Genomic DNA, 25,952 nt, shown 5'->3' on the forward strand with positions numbered 1-25,952 from the left:
AGTGAGCACTGTGTGCGGGTACAGGGAGATAGAGCCAAGAGGATTCAGCAAATAGCCACGCTCAGCACAAACACATGCATACACGCACACACACACACACACACACACACACACACACACACACACACACACACACACAGGACTACACCCAATCTCTACCACACTGAACTTCCTCACACCTTTCTCGCAAATTTGGGTTGGTGTCATCAGATCAAATTCTTTCACTCACATGTTTAACAATAAACCTGAATAACTTTCATCACTTTCATCAGAGATTGTGATTTGATTAAAATTATTTTCATCAACACAAATCTTTATCATGTGCACACAACACTCACCCATCTCACAGGAAAGAAACACTAGACAGAGGCTGTAGCTAAAGTCAAGTAAATTTTATTAAGAATTTATTCGCTTTAGGACACTGGCCAGTACAACACAGTGCAATATACATCTTTACTTTCAAATAAAAAAAGGACAAGGAAGGACATAAAAATAAACCCTCAAATTTTATGACAAAGTAAAACATCCATGTACATAGAAACCAGGGACAATCACTCCAAAGACTCGATCAACACATTCACTTGCATTGCATGAGCACTCCAACAATACAGGAGACAAAACATGGCCAACAAGAGGGGGCAGAGGTCAGTGCTGTAGTGCATCAAGTGACAAAGTGCTTTACAGGAGCGCAGAGCGAGTGGGTGGATGGCAAACATGAGGAGTTCAGCTAGTAAGCAGGTGCAAACAGTCAAATCTGCTTGGAGTTATACAGAGGGTAGAGAGTCATTTCAACAATGTAGAGAGTGAAAGATCCCTCCAACTGGAGTCATGTAAACCAACCCCCCAACTCTGAGCCAGTCAGTCTGAGCAAAGCCTGGTTTGACAATAAAGATTGTGCATGCACATTAATGGGGACAAAATAGAGGGAAAATTGCACATTCATTGGAAAAACATTGTCAAAACATGATCGAGGAGTGTGTGAAGGAGACATGTATGGCTTATGATGGATGCTTTCAGCTACAATCATTCTAATAAAGGAAGGAAGACAGGTTGAGTAGTGTTTTCATAAAAGACTGAAGAATGTATTTGTGCTGAAAAGGAGTGTGCATGATTGACAGAAGCAAAACGTAGTTGGCCAAAAGTCCCCCATCGATCTTCCACAAAGACAAAACATACTTAGACAAAAGATATACAGTACAGTATGCAGGAGCTGGGACACTGTTAGGTTGCAGGGTCTATATCAAAGTAAAAGGCTGTAAAGCCTCTACGGTAGTGATGCATCTGAGTGTTGTTTTCAAAACTAGCTCTCTGTCTTTGTTAAATCAATGATAATACAAATATAACATTTCCTGATTACACTTACTAACATGATATACACTCCCACTGACAATCAAGTCAGAGGTGATTTGTTCTCTATGTTCAAAGATTACTAGCATCTGAAATGTTATCCTATGGCAATGCTTGTTTGACTCCCACCAACGACCTCCACAGATAACACATGCACGGACGACGCAGACGCAGCCAAGTTGTACATATCAGTCGAGTAAGGAAACTAAATACAAACATCTTGTAGAGGATTGGCTGGATTGTCCTCCAGCTCACGATGAAGCACATCCAGGATAGAGAGGCATCGTGGTCCCACAAGAACTGACTTTTCCCCTCCCCTTTTCCTGGTCCCTGTTAAACCCTCCTGGTGCAGGAGAGCTCCCACAGGTTCAAGCATGAATTGGATAAAGAAGAGCAGCCCGATGTTTGTTTTTTTCCCTCCTTGCTTGTGTTTTTCTTTTTCAATAAGACATTGACTCTCCTTTAAAAAAGGCACCATGCACATTTATCGACCCAGATGGGCAGAGAACAAAAAAAAAAAAAAAAAAAAAAAACAGATAGAAAAAAAAAAATATATCAGCAGCTGTAGATTCCCCTCTCCTGCTCTCTGGGTCAAACGTTAAGGCTTCTGTTTCACATAGATTCATCTGTTAAGGCAACCTTGCGGAGAGAATGAGAGGAAAACAGTTGGCAAAGATAATTATGAGCTTTTTGATGTGTTTTGAAAAGACACACAGAGAACACTAAGAACTATCTCACCTCATTATTTCCTTAGCTCTCACTTTCATATTGACTCAAACGCTTCTTGGACTTCAGCTCTTTCAACCACTGGGGTGAGTCCTCCTCACTAAAGAGATATGAGAAAGTTAATGCGAGAAAACAAAGAGCTAAGAAGAAATCCTTGTCTCCTGAAAAAGCATCCTCTATGCAAATGGTGTCTCTTACCCATTTTCTTTCCCACCAGGTGGGGGCAGTACACGGGCTGCCCGGGGAAGGAAGGGGGACTTAGGTGAGCGAGAAAGCTGGGAGGGAGAGGGAGTAGGTCCATCAGTTTGATTGTCAGAGTCACCCCTCTTTTTCAGCTGGGCCTGAGAACAAGGAAGAGCCATTTCAGAACTTTCAGGGGAGTTGAAAATAAAAACACATCAGTTTCAGTAGAAAATACATGAAAGGAGTGTGCTTTAATATCAATTAAAGTCAGATTCCACTGGTTAACATAAGAATACTTTCAGTAAATCTGTTTTTCTACTCAGATAAAGGCTCACCTTTAAAGCTGAAGGGTCCATCCCAGGGAACAGGGCGACCCTCTGTGGTGGAGAGGCAACAGCAGGATGGGCGTCAGCTCCTCTGGCCTGCTCCTCAGAGTCTGAGTCATCGTCTTTACTCTCAACCTTTGCCTCTGTCATGGGGAAAACACAAATTATTCTTACATGTCAGCATGTAGTTGTCAGTTAAAAAGGGGTATGAGGTGGGTTGCAGTTATACATTCAGTCTTCCATTAAAACTGCAATTCGACTACAAAATTAAATTTCTGAGTGCATCAATTTCACCACCTGATCAGTGTAAACTGATGGAAGAGCATCGTATCAAGATTTTAGCTGGTTTTGTTTGGTGCAACGACGAAGATTAACGCAAAGATTACAGCTCTCTAGGGGAAGTGCTAACCTGTGGAGTCTCGGTAAAGCCAGTCCTCAGTGGTTCCTCCCTCTCCCTCTAGCAGCGCAGCACTCTGACGGGCGGCTCTGCTGGGTCGTGACCGTGGCGCTCGTTTCTTCCCCAGCTGGGCTCTGGAGCGGAGAGCGCTGGTGTCTAACAGAGTGGTCGGAGCCTGGATGTCAAGACACAGAAAGAAAATATATGAGCCAAGATGTAAACACGCAAGTCTCATCGAGAACATAAGTGTCAAACATGAAAAGACCCAAACGGATAAAAACAAAATCACACAATCAGACATGACGGACCGGCACATGTGACATCAAAAGACCAGAGCTGTGGTTGACTCAGCTGTCACTCAGGTGACACTTACATCAGGGAAAGAGAGTGGCTGGCTGTCAGATGAGGATGGGGAAACGAGGCCGTCCAGAGTGTCAGTTTCAAACTGTGAAGCACGATCACCTGGCGTGTATGGGGGAGTTTTCTTCCTTGGTGAAGGGCTGATGTTGCTCTCTGAGCTGGGAGTGGCAGGAGTGAGGCTGAAATGGGTTAAAAAAAAAGAAGAAAAAAAAGGAAAAACATCTGAAAACAACTGTGTGGTTGCTGTAACCACAGTTACAATCAAATAGTCTGAGTCATACTTTTGTTCCTGTCAACACTGTGGGAAGCTTTGATTTACATGATGCACCTAAAAACAGACTGCAAGCCTCCCCTGTCACCATGACAGGCTTAAAAACAATTATTCATATAAAAATATATCTCTAACAATTTAACTTATTTTTTCACAAGTTTGAATTGCTATCCATTCTTATAAATGCTGGTTAATGTTGTGTTGTTATTCTCTGGCCACAGGAGGTCAGTAACAGATTGCAATGTAACAACTGACACAAAGGAGGAGGAGGAGGACAGGAGCAATCTGTCTGTGTTACAGGATGGTGCTGAGTTATTTGACCTTTTTTATTTATCATCCCCGAGCTAAATCCAACAAATAATGTATCCATGTATCCTGCTACAGCAATGGTTTTCTGTGGTGTACAGGTTCCAACATTATAAGACTGTGGCTACAAACAATGCTCATTAGGATTAATTCATGTTTGGATTGAGTCTTTCCAGGGGAATTGTTTCTAAAAGATAAAATAATATTGGTGTTTTCATCAGTCTTGTGTACACAGTTCTTTATCAGAGCTCCACAAGAGAGATGGTCAGAATCTCAAATCTGATCCATAATGATTTATGCGCAATGAAGGCAGTAGCACCTTCTTGGTTTCCTTTAAACACTACACAATACAATGGTTTTTAATAATATGTTAATTAAAAAAATGGCATGCAGTATTTGGTAAATCTCTTGTGTCACTGGGCTTCGAATAAATAAAAAAAAGACTGCATATAAGACCTCATATTAAAGCTTGTTGCTAATGGCCTTTAACATTAAACATTTTATCTATACTGTCTCTTTAAGCAGACGATGGAATCTTATAGGATTTTAGCCAATGTAATCTTTTTATTGAGTATCAATCCATCCTCCATCTTTAAATCTTTGTTAGTTCCAGCTCCTCTGAAGCTGCATGCCTTCAGTTATTGTGTGTAGAAACAATAATCTGTGCTGGGTAAAAAACAGCTTTCTTGTGCTGTTTTAGCACTGGTGCTGCTGGTGAGGCTGGTGAGGTAGTTGTGTTTGCATGCAGTTGACAACTCTGGACTGTTTGGGGACACTGACATGTGTTGTATGCATGTAAACACACTGAACACATCTGGAGAGCGGAAACAGTGCATGTTTACCTGTCATCAGTGCGCAGTCCTGTCTCCCAGGTCCCGTACTGACTGTCAGTCTCACGGACCGGAGTTTCTGAATCATTCCCCTCCTCTTCACCACTGACACTTTGTTTCTGCTGCACCTGGAGGCAGCAGGGAGGGAGAGGAGAGACGGGGAGATTATTAATGAATGCGGAGGAATCAAATTGGATCTCAGTTATGTAACACACTAGCTTGGGAGACACCAAAAGCAGCTCTCACTTGACATTCAAAATCTGTATGTGACAGCTAACAATCTGACCCTGAGCTAAGTTTGGTAGATATTTTAGATTTTATTGCTATGCAAAGCTAAAATGTCTACTGGTCAAAATGCTGTTTAACTGACCAGTAACACATTATTATGAGTAATAAAGTACAGTAGTTGGTTGATCTATGTCATCACTATTAACAGCAGTGTTCTTAATTGAGGTGCATGCTGCTGAGCTACAGCAGACAGCAGTGGTAAGATGCATTATGAAAGGTGAAGGGATGAGTTAATGGACATAGGTCCAGAGCAGGGACAAAGACAGAGATGGGTGCTTGGGTGATTGAGAGTGTGTTTGCTGTCTACTGAACCATGCCTCTTTTAATGAGGCTGGTACAGAGGACATACTGTCTGAAAACCACACAGAGCTCACAGAGGCACGCCTGCGCATGAACTGATAACCCTGGCCTATATAGGAAAAAACAACAGAAAATCCCTCAGTCCTCAGATGTTGCCTAAGGGGTGGACAGAGAAATATGATACACCTGCCTCTGTAATTGCCCAGGTTCCTAGACTATGAGAGCAGTTCACCAGCAATGTTTATATGAGCAGCGACTGAAGATCAGAGCTCTCATTCTTAACGCTCCATGAATGCTATCCTTGTTTTCTTTGTGTATGTGGGAGCAGAGATACAAGAGTACGGCAAAAAAGACTGCAAGAGACAATGACGTAGAAACAACATTTCGAGGTGGAGTGTGACGGCGAGAAATTTTGATGGAGGGAGCATAAAAACAGAGGGAGGAAAAAAAGAACAGCAGCGCAGGGCGTCATTCATCAGCTAAGCCTTTCCTGACAGGACAAAATAAAACAGAGAACATGAGAATGGCATTCAACGCTGCTCCCTGCATCTGAGAAAAAGCTTTTCCAATCAAGTTCATCCTCTTCTCAAGGATTTGCAGCTCTCACACTTTTCAAGTTGACATCACAGGGTCACACCACTTAGCCTGAAATACACACACTTCTGAGTCCTCCTTCCACTGACAACAATGAACAAAACCCCTGGTTCAAATCAGACTGACGGTTCAAAATGGAGAAAAAGTAGCTACATACTATACTAGTCTACTGTTCTTTGGCGCAATTACACAGGGCAGCTAATTCAAACAAAGAATAAGGTAAAGAGAGATCTAACTGAACTATAAAGACATATTGATACTACTTTGCATACAGTAAAGATCAATACCATCTAATGCATGGGTCTAGCCAGATATAAAAGCATTCACATCTATAAACAGGTCATTCTAAAAACAGCAGCAGGCGTTATGGTACAGAAGTAACAAATGTATGATTCTGAAATAACCTTATTTACAGGGTTAGAGGCCTCAGTATGTTTCAAATAAAATGCGTGTTAGATTGTCTAAGGGCAAGGTTTATCTGAGAAGAACTAGTTCGAACAACATGCTGTCTGACCACGTTTATAACTGTCCCGAATGGCCACAACGAATTTGTTATAGTTGTTATATTCTTATAGTGAGGAGGAAGACACAATAATCAATAATATATGGGAGCCACTATTCCAAATTTTTCAGCACTGCACACCTAGCCACCTGCTGCATAAAATGGATTAGCTTAGGGGACTGTCAGTTTCGGAAAATAAATTGTTGGACACAGTTGCAGGTATGTGGCATGTGCAGTAACCATTTGGCTACGAGGGCACTTATTACCTCCCCTTCATTACAGCAGGCTTTTAGGCCTTGCTTCTAATGAGGCCATTCAGAACAGGTATAAAGACTGTTGACTTTAACTTATTCAGATAACCTAGTTTGTATGTACTGAGACCATAAGAGTCTTTATAAGTGATTTCAAGACCCAGTATGGGGCATCACTTTGAGTGCACCCTGTATTTGTTCCACCTTTGGTTCAGTTCCAGCTGGAGACCTTGGTATTATGTCATCCTTCTCTCTTCTACCTGTCGCTGTACTCTGTTATCACTGTTGACAAAAGGCCCCCAAAAATCTAAAAACCTGGCCTTATAAAATTCTGGTGATAAAAATTCCTATTCTGTGTGGGTGTGTGTGTTACGCAACCTCAACACTCCCAGAACACACCCTCACCTGATCAGCATAGAAGAGGAACATTCCCTTTGCTGGAACATGTTGAAGAGAGGCGCCATTATACAGTAGCTAAAAAAAAAAAAAAAGACTTATGGCAGGCTGCTCAAAGCAGAATGAGCCTTTTAGAGGCTCATTGATAACCTCAGGCCATTTATTATTCAGTAAAACAGGAGCTCTTAACATCTGCGGTACTGATTCAACTGACTTTCTTTTTGGTGCAGTCTGTGTTAATCTACAGACAATGCCTGGTTAGACAGGTTTATTGGCCAAACAATGAAAACGAAAAAAAAACTTTGAAGCACTAAGTCTGCTCTGCTGAATGGACACTCGCAGGTGTAGGCTCTGCTATCAACCACAAACATGGAGAATATGGTTGATGATGGAAGCATACTAAACCAGCAGGTCCAGTAGCAGTGATTTATAGCTGTCAGGAGGAAGGCTTTTCCTTAATAACATTAGCAATAGTCAGCTTCCCCTAGACAGGAAGGGTGTGTTGGAGGAAACAACATAACAAAGAGCGGATGAATGGAAGGTTGAAGGAGAGAAAGCGCTGATCATTAAATAGGGTTAAACTGATAATCTGAGGAGGAAGGGGCTGGAATGAGGCCTTGGAAACTTCTACCTGATAATGCACTGATCGCTGAGCGCCACACATAACCCACGACAAACACAGATGGGACTGAGAACCAGTGGTGTAGGGTTTGCTCCTACCTCACCAGTTACATGTAAAGTGAGATATTTGATTGCTGTTCCATGAAAAGGGAAGGGCTCTGCTGTAAACAGATGGTCTTACATCAGAGCGGAGAACAAAGTGAACAGCTACTGTAGAGACATGCACACGGCATCCAAGACACAAGCTTACAACCCAGTGTATGACACTGTCAAGGAATGTGTGTGCCTCTCACGATCCCTATTATTTTTGCAGTTACTCTAGTCAAAATAACACACCATAAAAATCTATTAAGATGTTTACATACTTTACTGTTTACATACTGCAATGAAAGTGTGGTGCCTCAGGATTAAGACACAAGCTTATCCAGGTTATCATAAATGGGATGTGACCACCTCAAATACTGTGAGACAAATAATAACCATAAGGAACACACTGAGTCACAACATTACCCCAGCAGTATGTCACCACGCTCCATTCTCTACTCATCTGCTCTAATCAAGCTGGCTGGGGTGGAGTGGGAAAATATGCTCTGCATGCACTCATGCACACAGCAATAATCGATATCAATATGCTACAGATATTCAAAACAACTGCTCCCACAGGCACCGATCTCATGTCAACAAACTGACATTCCAGCTGCATGTCCGAGGGCTTACATTAAGACAAAGTCTGCGAGGCAAACCCAGCGGTACTGTGTAATTCTTTCATTACATAAGTGGTACATACAGACGAGGGCTCAGTTCTGTTCAAAGCATCTGGTAAGAAAGGAGGGGAAGAATGTAAAAACCTGACTTGGCTTAGGAATTTAGCCTAGAGAGCGCTGGACCTGACTTAAAGGATTATTCTCATTATTTTCAGTCTAGGGTTTATTTTCCTGGTTTTTGCCAATATGACAACTGAGGTCAAATGTTTGTCACTTAGATCAACATGTCTCCAATTTGTTGGAAGCACTGGCGTCAAATACAAACCTACAGGGCTAATATCTGACGCCAAAGATGATTTGAAGATACAAACCAGCTATACACTGAAATCTTTAATTATAGCCATCATTTGATCTATTTGATATTATTTAGTAATAATCGCAGACAGTTTTGTCCTGTCATCAGATCGTATTAATCCCCAAAAAATGAACAAATGGTTCTGATTTCCATTCATCAATTTTAAGTCCACCACTAATAAATTAACGTAGATATTTCTGGACCTGTCTTTATTTACCTTTGTCTTTTAATGCTGTTTGTGTCATTCATACACAAGAGCAAATGTATTTCCACTGATGAGATAATTAAGAAAATTTTCACTTAACTTGTTTTTAGCAAATGTGACACACTATACTTAAACTGGTGGGTCCCATATGTTTACTGCTTGTATCCAGCACTCATGACACTAAGCGGGTGATTTCGAGGTCTGGTCGACGTGAACAGTTGGCAGTTTATATTTACACAACATCTGATATGACACAAATGTCAGAGTACTTAAATGGTATAAATATTTGTAAACCTGTCATTTTAAGTCATCTGGGATTAGGAATGACTGCTGGCTATCAGATGTCAATATCCATCTTTACATACTAGTACAGCCATATGGGAAAATATCAAGGAGTGCCAAATCAACTGTTCACAGTGAGCTTTAGTGCATTAATGCATTGCAAAACTCTAGAAGATTTCCATTTACTGCTATAATGGCAGCCACAGCTTTTCAAAGCAACCCAATACCAGATACATGTCTGTGGTTATGACAGGACAGAAGTAGGTAGCCTTAATTTTCACATCCCCTCCCTCCTATCACCCATTAACTGGCTACCTGGCGGCTGTCCATCCCATTCAGCCAATACTGTCCTCTTACTGTCACTCACCACTTACCACCAACCCAGTGTAGAGACATGCTGCTCCCAGACACCACAATCACAGTTGGTGATGTCTAAGACTAACTAAGACATGTCAACACAACTGACAGCCACACAGACGTCATGAAAACACCTCTTATCTTTAGGAGTTGTGACTCATGAGGTGTTGCACAGCAAACAGGCGTAACCTAAAGATAGGAACAACTTCACTGCAACGTATCCATATCCTTACACGGATTTCTATATCTGTCCTTTACACAGAGCACAGACCAGGTTAGTTGTGAGAGTAGAGGCCTTAAACCAGTTGTCATGCCTAATTTTAATCACAAAAATACAAATGGTAGGTGACGTGATGACCTGAAGAACCAGTATAACAACAACTCTGCTAAACAAAGAGAGAGGTTTACATTGTGCCAAGGACAATATAAGATGGAGAAGTGATGAAAGGATAGACAGAGATATATGAGAAGCAGCAGGGGCTGTGCATAACGAGGCAGAAGGATAAGTTCTTGACATGTTTGGCTAGAGACCAAACAGTTGATGAAGAAGCAGCTGTTGACACAGTGACTTTAAAAAACTGGTTGGAAACTGCTGCAAAATGACTTGAATGCCACTTGTTCTTTATTTAACTCCAACTGATGTTAAACTTACTGCTGAGCACATAGTTACAGTGAAGACTGACTCTACTGGTCAGTTTAAGTAATGAATCACACTTGTGCCTGGACAATACTTATGATTATATTTTGTAAATGGTATCAGCAGTGGAAGGAGGCACCAGTGCTTCCCTGTTATGTGTTTAAATGTGTGTTATCTTACAGCAGTAGGGGTGTTGGGTGCGGTGCGCCTGCGTAAGGACAGACGTTGCTGGCTGCGCAGTGAGAACCTGCGGATGGACTCCCTGCTGCGGGAGGCCAGGGAACGCAGGGAGTTGGTTCTCTTGAAGTCCCCAGTCCCGTCCTCTCCCCTGCCTCCCCTCTCCACCGAGCTGGATAAAAAGCCGAGCGCCCCGTGGAGGGAGCGTCGCACATTTCCCACCCATCCTGACACCTGAGACTGAGCCACTGACAGCTTGTCCCCCAGATATTCCATCACAACCCACTACTGGCAAGACCCGCTGTGTTAGAAGAGAGTCTGTGAACTTATCTGTGACTCTTGTTATCCCAGCAGCAGGAAATCATTAGAGTCTAGTTATGCTGGAGAGGTGGCAGTCCAGGGATAGTGTCCTAGGTATTCACTGAGGTGTGTTGCTGGGTCAATACTGCAGCAGTGAGGAAGGTGACAGAGGGAACACAACACAGCTCAGCTATTTTGATGTGGTGATGTTGGTGGTGTCTGCTGCTCACAGCACTGCAGCATGGACAACGCCAGTCAGTCCCTGACCATTACTGGACTGAGCCTCTCTTCGGTTTCACTCCTAAATGGCCTTTCTGCAGTGCAGTCCCACTGGAGCCATCAGGACTCAGCTTCAACTCATCACTGTCAAGGCTCCAGGCTGTCGACGTGGAGTTAATTGTGAAGCTTTCTAATGTCAATGTCAATGAGCAAACTATATACTAACTATGATATGCTTGGCACAGCACCTGAAGAGAGGGCATGTAAAGGTTATATACAGCCAGCACTTACTATTAGTTATACAGGCCACTACTCTATGAGAAAGCCTGAAAAACTGCTGCGCTGTCTACCAACAGGTTTCTCGGCCATGTTTCTCTGGTACAAACAACAAACAACTATGAGCATTATCAATAGAATCACATCCTCAACATACCATTTATGTTTGGCACAACATTAAGTTATCTATTACCATCATATTGGCTGACTGCTAATAATCCCAAGTATAAGAATTGGATTTTTAACCACACTCAGTGACACCTCTGCCAATCCTCGAGGTCTGAGTTCCCTGTGCTGATCCCAGCCTCAATCACAGCCGACCTGACAGCTCCTCCAGAGCTGATGTTGATGTTTTGCTTCCAAAACAAGGCCCAGGTTAAAAGTTGAGAAATCCGTCCATCCAACAAGGCTACATCCCCATGGTGCGTGGTGTTATTCTACCCTGTGGCAAAAAGCTGGGAGGAGAAATGGTGCAGGACAGCTGGAGAGGTGGCAGTCCAGGAAAGCTGCTGTAGTCATTCGTATTCCATAAGGAAAACCAGGGGGCAACCAACGCAGTGCATAACAGGAGAAACAGGAGGGAGTGCTATGGTAGAGAAAAAGGGGAAGAGAGGGAAAATGTTGCTCTCCTTGCCTTCTTCTGCAGGTACAGGCAGGTAGGAGAAAATGCGTCAGCAGTGCTGCTCTCTGTACTCAGCGCTATAGGACTCACCGTCAAGGAGAAACTGGGTGGAGAGACAGAGTGTGGCACGGAGTCAGGGAGAGGGAGAGAGAGAGAGAATGGGAGGTCCCTGATTCAGAGCGGGAGGGAGAGGGGAGGGTGATATATGTTCTGCGGTGCTCTGTTACTCCAGCTTGATTCAGTTTGCAGGGCAAGACAGAGAAGTGTCACAGCCAGGGCAGAGGAGCAGTGGAAACAAATGCAGGAAGGAAGGAAGGAAGGAAGGAAGAGATATGTTGCTGTGAAGTAGCATCTTCATTCAAAACAGAAAGAAGCTAGAAAGTAAACGATGATAAAGTATGATACAATCAGGAAGGAAAGAGAAAGTGAGTGATCATGATAAAGAGAAAGCTATAAATAGACTGATTAGACATGCATGAAAGAAAAGAGTGAAAAGACAGGTGCGACTACCAATGACATGACACTGTAATGTTGCTCATCAACCAGTTCGTCCGCACATTGTAGCCAAAAGCAAGAAGCACAAGAGTCAAGTGAAAGTTTGTTTAAATCTCGCTCAGTCAGTTTCTTGCAAACAGCAATACACACTGCCAACTTAAACAAGACTGTTATATGGTGCCAGAGAGCTGGTATCCTAAATAAAGCCACAATGGGCAACTCCAGACGCACTTCAGAGAGTGAACCTCAGAGCAAACTGGGACAGAGGGGCTCATAAAAGCTGGATCCCTGTCCACATATGCCCCCTACAGGTAATCTAATTAACTTTTCTTTGAAGTGGTGTGTTTGAGGCAAGTCTGTGGCGAGCTTTTCTGTTTCCGAGAGCACAACAGCAGACCTCTCTAACATACTCCCCAGCCTGAAAATGGCTGCCTCTTCCTCAGCAATCTGACCTTTAAGGACAAGCTAAATTCCCCTAAAAAGAGCTAACTTGCACAATTACTGAATATTGAATGGTTTGGGTGGTAAAGGCATTACAGGAGTATTATCATATTCCTGTAACATGTGGAACATTATTCCCTCAATATTCTGTTTTCTCAACTTAAAAATCAAGTTGACAATTGAAGCAATTAGTCCAATAATTGATTAAGCAATTCACATACATTTTGTTATCACTTTTTAGAAATCATTTTAGAAATTGTTTTAGTCCTTTGTTCAACTCAACATTTGCTGGTTCTGGGCTCTCAAATGTCATGTAGGACTAACTAATCCCAAAACAAATTGTTAGATTACTTAATTATGAAATTAACTGAGTTGTTGCCCTACTCAAAATAAATAGTTCTTGCCACACTCAATTGTTATTTTCTGCAATAATTTGTCACAGAGGAGAGATGGCAAAAGAGTTAAGATAATATTCCCTCTATTTCAATAAAAGGAATAAAATTAGACATCAACAGAAAGAACCAAAGACAAAGAAAGAACAATCATATTACTGCTCCCGTATTCTTCTAATGCCCCTCCTCCTACTACTAAACATCATCTACTGGAAGTGATTCACATCTGCTCAACACTTCCCTTCTCGTGCTGACCTCATCAGGCTGTGTGCAGCATCAGCCACAAAACCAACAAGCATCCACACACAGGAGAGAATTGGGCTGTAGCAAAAGAACATACACTATACTGCAATAATAACTAACTACATTCAGTATCATGAATATACCTCTAACAGAGAAACATCTGTAATAAGAGAGTTGTGCTGTCACTTACCCAGAGGCAGTATGGAGTCAGGCAGCATGACCACATGTACAACACAGCTCTCAGCACAGTGCCCATCTCCGCTCTGCCTCAGACCCTCCGACTTAAACCAGTGATGTCACTGCACAACTATTATCTCATCTGTGTGAGTCTGAGCACACGCCCACCAGTGAATACAATGTGGGGAAATTAATCATAGCTGATATCTGCCAACACTGATGACTACATTTTTGTATTAAACATAATTTCTGTTCTTCCAGAAGCCAAATTCTCAACCAGATTTATAAAACATATTCTCTGGGATTTTGCTTATGGGCGTTTATTTAAAACTCTGCAGGTCAATATCAATATAAAAATAAATATGCTTTTATTTGTGGTGGTGTTGTTATTGCTTTGTTAATACACTCACAACAATCTGATAATATCACATGAATCTCTGGATGTTTTTCTCATCCTGTCCAAAATATCAAATTTTGAGTACCTACTTCTGATACAAGTATCACCGAAGCTGAGCTGAAGAATTTATCTATTCGTAGATTAACAGAAAATTAATTTTTGATATTTGATTACATGTTTAAATAAACATTTATTTGTTTCAGCTTCTCGCTTGTGAGAATTTCATGTCTTACTTTGTTTCATGTGATAATTAAATGAATTCCTTTAGGTACTGGACTGTCCGTGGGACAAAACAAGCATCATGAAGATGTCATCTGAGCTTAAAGAAATCAGCATGTTAACTTTCAAAATTAGTTACTTAGTTAAAACAAACCCATGGCATGGTCAAATTCAACAGTGACATGTGGCATGTTCTTCAATTACAAATGTCTGTATTGAAAATAACTATAGCCACATTGTTCCTGCAGTCTGAGAAATAATCACATACATGTAATAGAGAGGTGAGTAGACACATTCTCCAATTTCAAACCAATTAGAGGAGGTGGTCAAATGGTGTAATGCAAATCATTATCATTTTCATTGATTTTACAATATTTAATCTCACATGAAATTATTTTATTGCATCTTTATTACCATTTTTCGATCATGTGAAAGTCTCTAATCCAGTGGATCTTGGTGGAGCAGTGTGTATTCCTGCTTGATTAAACTATCATCAGCTCCACCAGTGCCACCTTTTAAAGCAGCAGGGCAGTTTCAATGTCAACCTGTAGACAACTGTAACTCAGCTACTTTTAAACAAAAAACACACAAGCACTGACAGCAGCAATTAGGGCTGAACAATTCGTTGAAATATTATCGGAATCTCAATATGGCCAAGATCAATATCCAAATCGGAGGAACTGCAATTTTCTTGATTAAGTTCAAATGTGTCACAACATACCATAAATTAAGCATTGTGGTGTTACAGAGATGCTCCAGCGTTCAAATCATATTCTCCAGACATTAGGGAACATGCTCACCTCATCATTATTTTTAAATTTTTTTTCAGTGAAAATGAAATGCAAAAATCACCATTCCAACTGAAATCATGACTCATAATCACAATCCCAATATCTGCCAAAATAATCGCAATATGTTTTTTTTTTTTGCACATCATTCATAGAGTACCTGCATTGACACCGCGAGATTGATACTGATAAACTAAAACACAACCACTAGATGGTAGTAGTGACCTTAAACTCATGATGACTTAATCTGAGCTCTGAATCATGGCACTGTGCAATTATGGGACACAATACACTGTACTTCTGGGTTCGTAGTGTTGGCCTTTAACCTGGGCCTACAATTACAGCCTCAAAACCTAACCCTGTACAGCTTATAGACACTGAACAGATATACTTGAAAGCATATATATATGTATGTCATGTGTATAATTACAAATACGCAGACAATGTTTTGTTTACCAATTTCAATATAGAAGAAAAAGCAGAGCTGAACTACAAGGTTACAAGCTTGGAATGACAGGTGTAACCAAACAGCGCTGAGAAACACAGTCACACAAATATTACGTGTCTGCTTGGCTGCAGGACACATGATCATTACGGGCCATTTCACTTCACAGGTTTGCCTGAGGCATGCTGACAGGCTTCTGATAAATGAGCAGTGACTCTTACACATTAACCATTTCTCTAATCCAGTCCTGAAATACAGGCCTGAGAGGGTGTTTGGTTGCCACTCCTCTGGAACGTGATTGGGATGGGCAGAGGTGAGTCTAGAAGGCCATGCCGTCAACATTAGTCAGCCACTCTTTACTACCTTAGCACAGCAGTATTCAGGTGTCAATCATCACTCAACTAACTGCATTCCACGTCTACCTACTGTCTGTCATCAATGCACGAGAAACACGCACACGCACACACACACACACACACACACACACACACAGGTTCAAACACATGTAATACTGCTCAAGGGCACACAGACTTCCTTCCCTGACTCCAGAGAGTTGTGTGAGAAACAGTCCAAATGAAAACAGTGCCTCCAACAAAGGGCTCACAGCCAGTCATCAATCTGAAGGAATGATTTGGGCAGCAGTTTTATATCTCACTGGGCTACAGGTTTCCTGGAACGCAGTATTAATGATGCAGAGGCCGAGATGCAGCCTGACTCACCCAGCTGTGGCGGTCCCGCTCTCTGTGGGCGCTGCGACTCCGCATCCTGGAAAGGCTGCCCTCCACAGCACTGCTTGAAGGAGTTGATCGCCGTGACACACTGCGAGACCGCATCCTGTTCAACTCCTAACAACACAAAAAGACCAAAGTAAACTCCTCATCTGCTTCACTTAATTCCCCACTCAGAACTACATTTAAGCTTTCTGACTTTTTTCAGGTGCTTGTTAAACATACTATGGCATATGCATACATAACATACATGTGAAAGTCATTAGGTGTCCAGCAGACATGCAAAGTCAAAGCGTGAGACTAGTTCCATGAAAGAGGTATGGCATCGCTGGAACAACAGCCCTTTTGTATTTTAATTTGAACTATCTGTTGTTTCTTTGGAAATGAGACTTGTTTCAGTTATTTGTTAACTAAATATTTATTTGGAGAGACAATAAAGTTTTATTACTGTTTTGTTAACATTTTTCCTCCAGTGACTAACCACTGTAACTCTACTTCCTGGCAGTTCAACTTCTGTCACTTTTTAGTAATTTTATACAGGAATAATGGCACATGTGTACATGTTTTATGACTGTGAACACTCTTTCCAAATACAGTTTTATTTTGGGCACCTACAAAATTACTGTAACAGTTAAGAGACTATATAATAAAAGCTGCTTTCTGAGAAACAATTTTTCAATTTTAGAGCCTTGTTTTTGGTCTTTACTTATACATATCTATAATGGAGTAATGTTTTGCAATATATTGCGTATCGCAAAATAACCTGTATTTTGATAACAATGGATTGTACTGTGTCATAATCTACCATTTCGATTTCCCTCCCTAACTTTTAAATTGTCAACCTGGTGGTTGATTTCTACAAAAACAAAACAAAAACTTAACTTAACTTAACAATACAAAAAACGACTTTAACACACCAAAGCTTTTTAAAGTAATATTAGTATTTCATGGATCCATCCAACTCACCTGGGATCCCTGTGATCGCCTGTGGCTTCGGGCCTCTATCCTGCTTTCCGGAGGCTGTGGCTCTCTGGGGAACCAGATTGGCTCTGCAGGAGTGATGCTGGAGACTCCACCAGGAGAGCCACCAGCTTTGGATTCTGTGCCGGGAAAAGGGGCCAAGTGAAGTGGCTCGTCCAGCAGGGCAGACCAGCGCCCCTGTGGAGCCAGGAACCGTTCCTCCTGCCTGAGGAGGAGTTGCTCTGGACTGACTTTGTTGGAATGTTTTCTGGGTTCAGCTACAGCGGTGTCCACAGACATCTCAACAGGCCGCAGCTCCCACGGGTCCTGAGGAGATGTTGTCCATACTGGGCTTGAGAAACCTACTGAAGACTGTGGTGGCACCTTCCAGCTAATATCTCTCTCGGGTGTAGACTGTGACCTAGCTCCAAACCCAGTGTCTACTCCCTGAATACTAGGAACAGGAAACAAGTCTTTACTGGAGGAGAGCTGGGTTTGGGATGAGAAAGCGTCAATGTCAAGGATGGCAGGTTTGTAAGACTCTTCAGCTCTCAGAGACGGCTCCTTCCATCGTGTTGCGGGGTCACTGCGCTGAGAAGCAGCCTTGGGAAATGGGTCATTTCTGAGCACAGAGTCCAGATCCACCACTTTAGGCCTAAGAGATGATGCCTCCAACCTCGCCCTCTCCTGCTTCTCTTTTAGTCGCTGCCTCTCTGCTTCTTGCTGTTTGGCTATTTGTCTCATTTTCTCTGCCTCCTCTCTTTCAATCTTCTCACTCAGTCTGCGTTTCTCAAACTCCAAAATTTGCTGTCTCTCTGCTTGCCTTTGCTTTTCAAGCTCCAAGAGCCGTCTTCGCTCCATCTCCTCCTTCCTCTGCCTTTCCTTCTCAAGTTCTCGTTGTCTCAGCCTCTGGTTTTCTAATTCCTGTCTCTCGATATCTAGTTGTCTCTGTCTCTCCAGCTCTCTCTGCTTTTCCCTCTCCATCTCTTTCTGAAGCTCCTTCTCCATCTCCTTTTGTCTTTCCCTTTCCCTGTCAATCTCTTTTAGTCTTAACATTTCATGTTCTAGTGCCATCTGTTTTATTTTCTCAGCCTCCTCTCTCTCCATCTTCTCTCTAAGTCTCTGCTTCTCCAGCTCAATTATCTGCTGCCTCTCCATTTCTCTCTGTTTCTGTTTTTGAAACTCTAAGAGCTGCTGTCTCTCTAACTCTTTAATCCTTTCCAATGCCTCCATTTTCCGTTTCTCCTTTTGGATTTCCAGCAGCTGTCTCTCCTTGTCCAGCTCTCTCTGCCTCTCTTCCTCCCTTTGTCTTTGCCTCTCCTGTTCACGCTCTCTCTCCTTTTCCTGCTCTCGCACTTGCGCTCTTTCAATCTCTCTCTGTCTATCCAATTCTCGTCGTTTTTCTTTCTCAAGTTGCCGTTGCTTTTCTCTTTCCAGTTCTCTTTGTTTCTCTCTCTCCAATTCATGCTGTTTCTGTTTTTCGAGTTCTATTTGTTTCTGCCTTTCCAGTGCACGTTGTTTCTTCTCAAACTCTTGTTTCTCCTTGTCAAAGGCTATCTGTCTTTGCCTTTCAAATTCTCTTTGCAAATCTCTCTCCTTCATTCGTGCAAATTCTAAATGTGCTTTTTCCATTTCAAGCTGTCTTTGTTTTTCAAGCTCTTTTATTTTTGCTTTGTGTTTTTCTGTCTCCTTTCTAAGTTCTTTTTTCTTTTCAACCTCCATCATTTCCTCTGTCGCCTGTCCATCCAACGCTGAGCTAATCTCCCTGTGTGGCATGTGGCTCCCCATCATCAGCTCCTCAATTTGATCTTGAGAAGTTTTTCCAAAAGCTTCCTCCAATGATGGATTCCTCCTAACTGGAAGAATCTTCCCTTGGGAGCCTCCCAGTGCAGACCTTACAGTAAAATTATCAAAGGGCACAGTCATGTCCCTCATATTTGCTCCTGCATCTACAGGAGAGGATGGCTCTTGTATTTGTCCGGTCAAAGCAAAGTAGGTTGCCCTTGGTTTCTGCTGGTCTTCTGGCTGCAGCATTTTCAAACGTTTAGGTGCTGCAGCCACTTCCTCCTGCTCTTGCTCTCTTTGCCTGTCTTCATCTACAGCCACCTGTCCTTCCCTTTGTGGCTCCTTTAGCATCCCTTTCTCCACACCTGCATCTTGGTCAATGCCTGTATTGTTCCACTTCTGCAAAGCTCCAACTCTCAGATATCGTGGCTGCTGTTCTGGTGCCACCAAAGCTGGTTCTGCTTGTGCTGAACCAGTCCTTTCTGCCACCGGCCTGCTCCCTTCTGAGCGCCTGGAGCGTAGTGTCATGGCCTTATCTTCCCACTGAGCTGATGGGACGTTCTCACTCACTGCCCTGTTCTCTTCGATTGCCTGCACTGTGTCAAAGGCATGTAACACCCGCATGGGACTGGATGGAGATAAAGGTTCTTTGTAGGTGGCAGTGACCAGAGTTCCCTCATCCTCGCTATTTCCTCTCTTAACTGATGGGCTGCTGAGCGAATCCTTGGGCTTGTTTACAGGCTTGGCCTCATCCACCATCAGCACACTGTGCCTCTCCACAACATTTTCAAACAAAGATGCTCGCACTGTCTGTACTTCACCACTGGCACAACTTTCCTTGGTAGTGGCGCCAAATGTCTGCCCTCCCTCAGGCCCTTCAGGGGTGGAGGCCTTTTGGAGCTGCTCTTGGGAATCTTTTAAATCCACAAATGTCCGGTGGTCACTGGGGGTAAGAGCTAACTCTTCATTCTGAGAAAATAAAGATACATATTGAGAACTGTTAAGTGATTACATTGCTTTTTTCTCTAAAACTGTTTCACCACCAACAATATGCAACATAAAATATGGAGTCAGCTGAAAGAAATAAAAGCTTTAAAAACTTTGTCTGAACTGAAACACATTACTACAGAATGACACAACAGAACAGGAGGAAATACAGTAAACAAAGGAGTTCAACTGATTGAGTGAACAAATGTCAGCGTAGAAACGATATCCCCTTGTTCTATGTTGGCCTCATAACAGTGGGTGTGGTGCAGAGGTGGTAATCAAAGCCTCTCTGTGTTGACCTTTTCCTGGTGATCTCCTCTCTGTGTGTTTCATAACCAGCAGCCGCCAGGCATGATTAATGTGCCGGCTGTCTTAGGTTTCACAGCTTAGTACATCTGTGGCAGTGACAATTCTTTTTCCTGCAGTGCCTCACTTCCTCTAGGGAAATCTTCCTCTCAATGCAGACAGGGATCGACAGGAAATGTAAACACTCTTATTTGTCGAAGGTGTATTTCACAATATTTTTCCTATTCATGTATATAAATTTACAGGGGTAACTACATAGGCAAATACACAGTTAAGCTCATTCTATCAACTTACATCTAGTTCACATTGTATTACTCAGGCTTAACGTCTATTAGCAGTTCGCAAATATCCCTTCTCGTTTCTCTATCCCTCTTTTTGTTTTATGTCTTGGATTTTTTGGACAAGACATGACAGGAAGCCCCTCTGAACCACAACTCTGTTTTAGAGGATAGCACGTGAAAGCCTTTCCTAGCACTAAGCTGACAAAGTTTCACATTGTTATACTCATTTGCCTGCTAAACATAGACTGAGCCCAACAGAAACCAGCTCCTGAGAAGCCAAGTTCCTCTCTTACCCTCCTCTGAGGATCTTTGCTGATCTCATGGTGGTCTGTTGTCTCAATGAGGGAAACACTGCCAAGGTCGGGTGACCTCTCGGATGAAAACCTGATGAACATACAGCACACAAGACAAAAGCCATGCATGACAATGGATCTCATGGACAAAGACATGGGACAAAAGCAAACCGAGGAGACATGAAGAGCAGCTCTTACCTTTTTGTCAGGTCCAGGGGCAAGGGGCGGGGCTTGAGTGCTGGTTTCATGACGGGACTCTGAGTTGGTGGTGTGTCCTCTGTCAGCTGCTTGATGAGCTGTTTAACATCAACTGCTGGTTCATTTTCAGGGACCAGCTGCACCGGAGAGTGAAGATCTGATCCTTGGCCTGGGGCAACAGTCCCAGGAGTGGAGGACGAATCCAGGAGAAGACTGATTCGTGACTTGATGCTAACCCCACGCTTATCCTCATCAATCTCTTTCGCAGTCATTTCCTCTGTCTTTTTGTTGCTTTGGTCTGACAGGGCACGCTCAGTTACACCATCTGTACTTTGTGATGTAGTACTCTTAGGGGTTTTCTCTTGTTCTTTCTTCTGTGGCAATGGCATGTCCTCTGGAGTGTTCTCCTTACTGTTTGTTTTAGGACTTTTATAGTGCAGTGAAAGACCGATAGACTCAAACTTGGATGTGAGATCAGCTGAAAGCGGCCGTCTCGCGACCCAGCGAGGGGCAGGAACTGGTGCCTCTGTCTTAGTTGGGCTGTCAAGGAAAATGGCTGATACAGGTCTAGGCCTAGAGCCTCTGGGCTGGGGTCGCAGTGGCACAGCTGTCTCAGGCTTAGCTTTTTCCTTTTCTTCTTCCTCCTGCCCCACCTCTAAAAGAAAACCCATGGACTTTGCTCTGGTAATGGAGGCCCCACCTGTGCTGGATGTCATTTTGTCCTTGTCATCTTCCTTTTTAGTAGTTCCAGACCACTCTGCAGCTGGGGCTTTTTTAAGGCTCTTGGAATAGCCCAAGCTTGATGCACCAGGTTTCTGCCTCTCTGCTGGCACAGGAGGAGTGGGTTTGCTGGGGTCTCCAGGGTCAAGCGGAGGGGCTGGTTTAAATGGCTGTACTACTGGCTTGGTTGTTTGTCCCGTGTTCAACTTATTAGAAGTTTTAAAGGAGGTTGGGGAAGGACGATTGGGATTGGTTGACACTGGCCTGGGTTTAAGAGTGGCAACTGGTTGCTGTGGTTTTGGACTGCTTGGAAGCTCTGGTTTGTATCCAGCAAGGCGTGTGGACTCTGGCCGGGGCTTGGTTTGGGGCTTAGGGGCAAGTATGGGCTTAATGGTGGGGTTTTTATCCACAGCAAAAGGTTTAGGAGTGAGCCGTGGCTTTGGTCCTGGGACAGGTTTGTTTGGCTCTGGAGTGATGATATGGGACTGGTTGATGGAAGGGATCTCGATGGGGCTCTTATTGCTGGAGTCAGTCAGGGGACTCAGGTGAAGTCGTCCTCCCGCCACCGTCCTCCCCACCTCCCCAGTCTGAACCTCCACCTGAGCAGCCATCTTGTTCAACGGCACCTTAAAGTAAAAACCAAGGTTATCCTATGAACAACAAAACAAAAGCTAATCTATGGTCATTTTTATTATTATGGTACTCAATCGCAGCACTACATCATGCAAAGACAGTTCATAATTTGCCTCCCAGCAGTCACTATATCTAGCCATTACGTTGGACTTTGTCTTGGGAGTGCCTTACGCTGCACCACAATTATACACCCAAGACAGATACTTACACAGTTATTGATCACTCTTGCAGGTAAAAACACATGCGTCGATAGCTGAATAAATTTGTTAATTAATGAAATAAATGATAATTATCTATAACTAGGGCCTTTTCGACAGCAGACTTGTCATAAGAGAAGAAGCATGTTGTTATTAATAACAATAGCAGCGGCTCAGGTCCATTAAAGTGTCCCAGTGAACCAACATGCACACCAGGAGACTGGAACTGGCAAAACTAAATACGAATTACTAATGTTATTACTTCCACTTTCACCTGTGATGGTGGTGAACTCAAGTTATAGTTTGACTGATGTCTTAACGCCAGTTGCACTACATTTTGTTTTAAAAAAGCAAGAAAGAAGAGGTGTTAGAGTAAGTCAGCAGAACTAACTATGTTGCTTCATTTTTTCAATGTGATATATATTTTAGCCTGATCATATTAGAAAAAAAAAAACACTGCAGAAGCCTGGAATCAATACAATTATTAACAATTATTAGGCTTGGCCTACAATGTGGGAAATTGTAATTTGTCTTTAACAATATAATTTTTTGAATTATCATAATCACTTGTAATCTATCAAATTAGTTTGTGTAAAACATGTACCACTGAGCTGAATTTCTGGTGCATTAGTGATCTGGACGGCATACCTTTAAGGTGGATCCTGACACAGGGGAGGGGCTGGAAAACTGTATGTCCTTGTTTTCTTTTTCTATGTTGTAACACAGGCAAGTCAGGCTTTGACAGTGAATGGGGGATTCCACTGCAAACTCATACCAGACTGCCATTAAAGATTCAGTCCCTCCCCTAATTACCTTTCATATGTTTATCTTAAACTGAGTCTTCAGTCTTAAGGAGTTTTAATGATAAATATTAGATAACAAAAGTTATCTGTCTCCATTCTTTTGACAGACAATGACAATAATCAGTTTTATCAGATGGTTCTATAGTTAGACTGAAGATAGAAAACATTACAACTCTGTGCTAGCCCTTTAAGAGGCTTCTTCTTCACATCTGATAATGCTTTCCACATGTTGCTGTGTTGAGATACTTCACTGTTGAGACCAGCAACAATTCTTTTGGAAAAATGACATGCTGGAGGAATCTGCTGTTATTAATTCCAACATATCTTACCTGACCAGATGTCAACCCTCTGCCGTGGAGCTCTGACTTTTGTTGAAACCAAGCAGCGATGTCATATCATAAAGGAGGAAGGACTTGAAGGAGCCTAAGAGGAACACACTTTGTGTCAACAAAGCACACAAGCTTCTAGTGATAGACAAATCACAGCAGACCCACTACGGAGCTGTCCAAGTGTTCCCTCACTGTGGTATTCTCACGCCGCCATACAGGAGCAAATAGATGATAATGTTTACACTGACACAGACTTGAGTAAACATAGTCACACCCATACAGTCGAGCTAATGGCATATGTCCAGGCATAAAAGACAACAAAATGCATGAGGAAAGTCATTAACTGAATGCTGCTACGCTGCTGTTTACCTTTTCCTGTTGTTATATTTGCATTATGCCCTTGATCCCTGCCTGCCTGACATCACTCACACACTACAAGCCGTATCTATGTAAATTCAGTATGTGACTATTGGAGCTATAAATACTGTAAACATGACTATTTGCCTGCTAGTTCCTATTCTGTGTCAACCGTGCCACAACATGTCTAATCTTTTTCTGTGCATCTCATAATATACATTAACTGATAAGTTAGACTGATGAATTCCAGTTACTTTGCTGCTGATTAAATGATTTTTATTCACAAATCTACAAGTGCAACAAGTGTGGAAGAATACAAAGAAATGGAAACAAAATGATGCTGAGAAAACACAGTGACTTTTGCTTGGCAAACAGATTGAAAACTTGAAAACTTGAACTTTAGATGTTGACAGGAAACGCCTTCGCTAAGATGGAATGCTAAACATTCGCTGTGATGGTGGGTCCAGCAGCTCAGCAGGGATTCAGAAAGTGTCTGCCTTATATAGCCTTAGAAATACAAGTATCCTAAAGAAAACCCAATTACTGAAACCCATAAACAACAACAACAGTAAATAAGTATTTCTACTTGCATGATACATAAATGTATTGACAGTTTAAAACATTTGGGAGGCATCTTTAGTGTGTAGCAAAAGTCACAATTCTTTGATTCCTGGCAGGAAGCACATACAGAAGGAGAGTAGGGAATAGGGTAAACCAGCACAGTGTGTTTGTTGTGTTTCAGCATAGTGTGTCACTAACAAAAGATATCAAGTCAGTAACCTGGTTCAGCCAGTTATACAAAGGAAACTTCCTAACATAGACAACAGCCAACTTCATGATAACTCATTAACAACTAAAGGAAGAAGTTTAGTATTCCTCACACAGCTACAATCAAGCTTTAAATTAGAATCCACAGTGTTAAAGTAAAAAATTTGAAGCTACAATTTAAGCTGTCTGGTGTGATCCCTGAGGACTGTAATACTTAACAGCTTTAATAAGAACACGACCCATTAGATTAAGGTACAATTCGCTATAAATGTGCCACAGTTGATCAAAAGGCTAGATTTAATGTTTTACAAAGGTAATCCCAAAAAGCAACATAAATACAACCTGTGGAGGTTGTCAGATAAAACATGTTGATGCAGATCATTCATCGTTATTCAATAAATCTAAATAAGGCAAACTTGTATTAAATACGCAACGCAATATAAATTGTTTTGGTGATTTTTTAAATAACAGCTATTCCCATTGAATTAATTCTGTCCCAGTGTGGAATTGGCAACAAGTGTCCTCTCCTTCTCCTGTCCTGTCCGCTCACCTCAACTACTTCCAATCATATCGTGGACAGTTCCCGGTCCAGTTTAGCAAAAGACAAGAGTTGGCCTGGTCAGAACAGAACAGCATTTTATGCACTAAAACTATGCATAAGTATTGAATGAGCATGATGCATTCAGAGCAAACGCATCGTTAACGGTGTCTTATAACTGCGGAGACTTCAAATGAGATGAAAGATAAACGCATCAACAGCTCGCTGGCTAGCAACCGTAGGCTAACTACTCAAGAGGCTGAACTCGCAAAATGGAAACACTGACTGAACCTGTCCGTTGGTGGCCGTTTGATCCGAGTGGAGACAACTTACCGGACGGGAAAGTCAGTTTTGCCTCTTCTCTTGTCGAAACAACTTCAAACACGATACATTTAGCCAACTTAGCAGAATAATTACGAGTCGTGACAGTTGGTTAATATAGGGGCTAGCGGAGCAGCTAACTTAGCTGGTTTACTTAGCTAGCCAACTGGCTGGCCGGCTACCCCGTCTCAGGTTGCAGTGTTGTTGACAAGCTGGACTAGACAGTGCTGAACAACCCGCCTGCCCGGTTAACACCAGCGTTAAGTGAGCCAGCATTACACGTGTCTTCCGGTTAGTGCTTTCGAAATAAACTACAGCA

The 25,952-nt window shown here is 42.4% G+C and overlaps 1 protein-coding gene across 2 annotated transcripts; it reads right to left on the reverse strand.

Moving 5' to 3' along the window:
* Positions 1–371: 371 nt before the first annotated feature.
* si:ch73-138n13.1 (trichohyalin) lies at positions 372–25,866 on the reverse strand. Of its 2 annotated transcripts, XM_056376222.1 has the most exons (13): positions 25,646–25,864; positions 23,650–23,743; positions 20,968–22,313; positions 20,770–20,860; positions 17,124–19,871; positions 16,149–16,274; positions 4,759–4,874; positions 3,353–3,518; positions 2,992–3,154; positions 2,592–2,725; positions 2,272–2,414; positions 2,086–2,173; positions 372–1,986 (listed from the first exon to the last, which is right to left on the reverse strand). In XM_056376222.1, exons 3-12 carry the CDS (start codon positions 22,296–22,298, stop codon positions 2,098–2,100), a joined length of 5,094 nt encoding a protein of 1,697 aa, XP_056232197.1. In that variant the 5' UTR covers positions 22,299–22,313; positions 23,650–23,743; positions 25,646–25,864; the 3' UTR covers positions 372–1,986; positions 2,086–2,097. The 2 variants fall into 2 exon arrangements, with proteins under 2 accessions (XP_056232197.1, XP_056232198.1); XM_056376223.1 differs by lacking the exons at positions 372–1,986; positions 2,086–2,173; positions 2,272–2,414; ... (2 more) ...; positions 3,353–3,518; positions 4,759–4,874 and adding an exon at positions 6,939–7,155 and having other exon boundaries at positions 25,646–25,866.
* Between the last annotated feature and the right edge of the window lie 86 nt (positions 25,867–25,952).

The sequence above is a fragment of the Seriola aureovittata genome, chromosome 5, assembly GCF_021018895.1.
Source record: "Seriola aureovittata isolate HTS-2021-v1 ecotype China chromosome 5, ASM2101889v1, whole genome shotgun sequence".
Lineage (NCBI taxonomy): Eukaryota > Metazoa > Chordata > Actinopteri > Carangiformes > Carangidae > Seriola > Seriola aureovittata.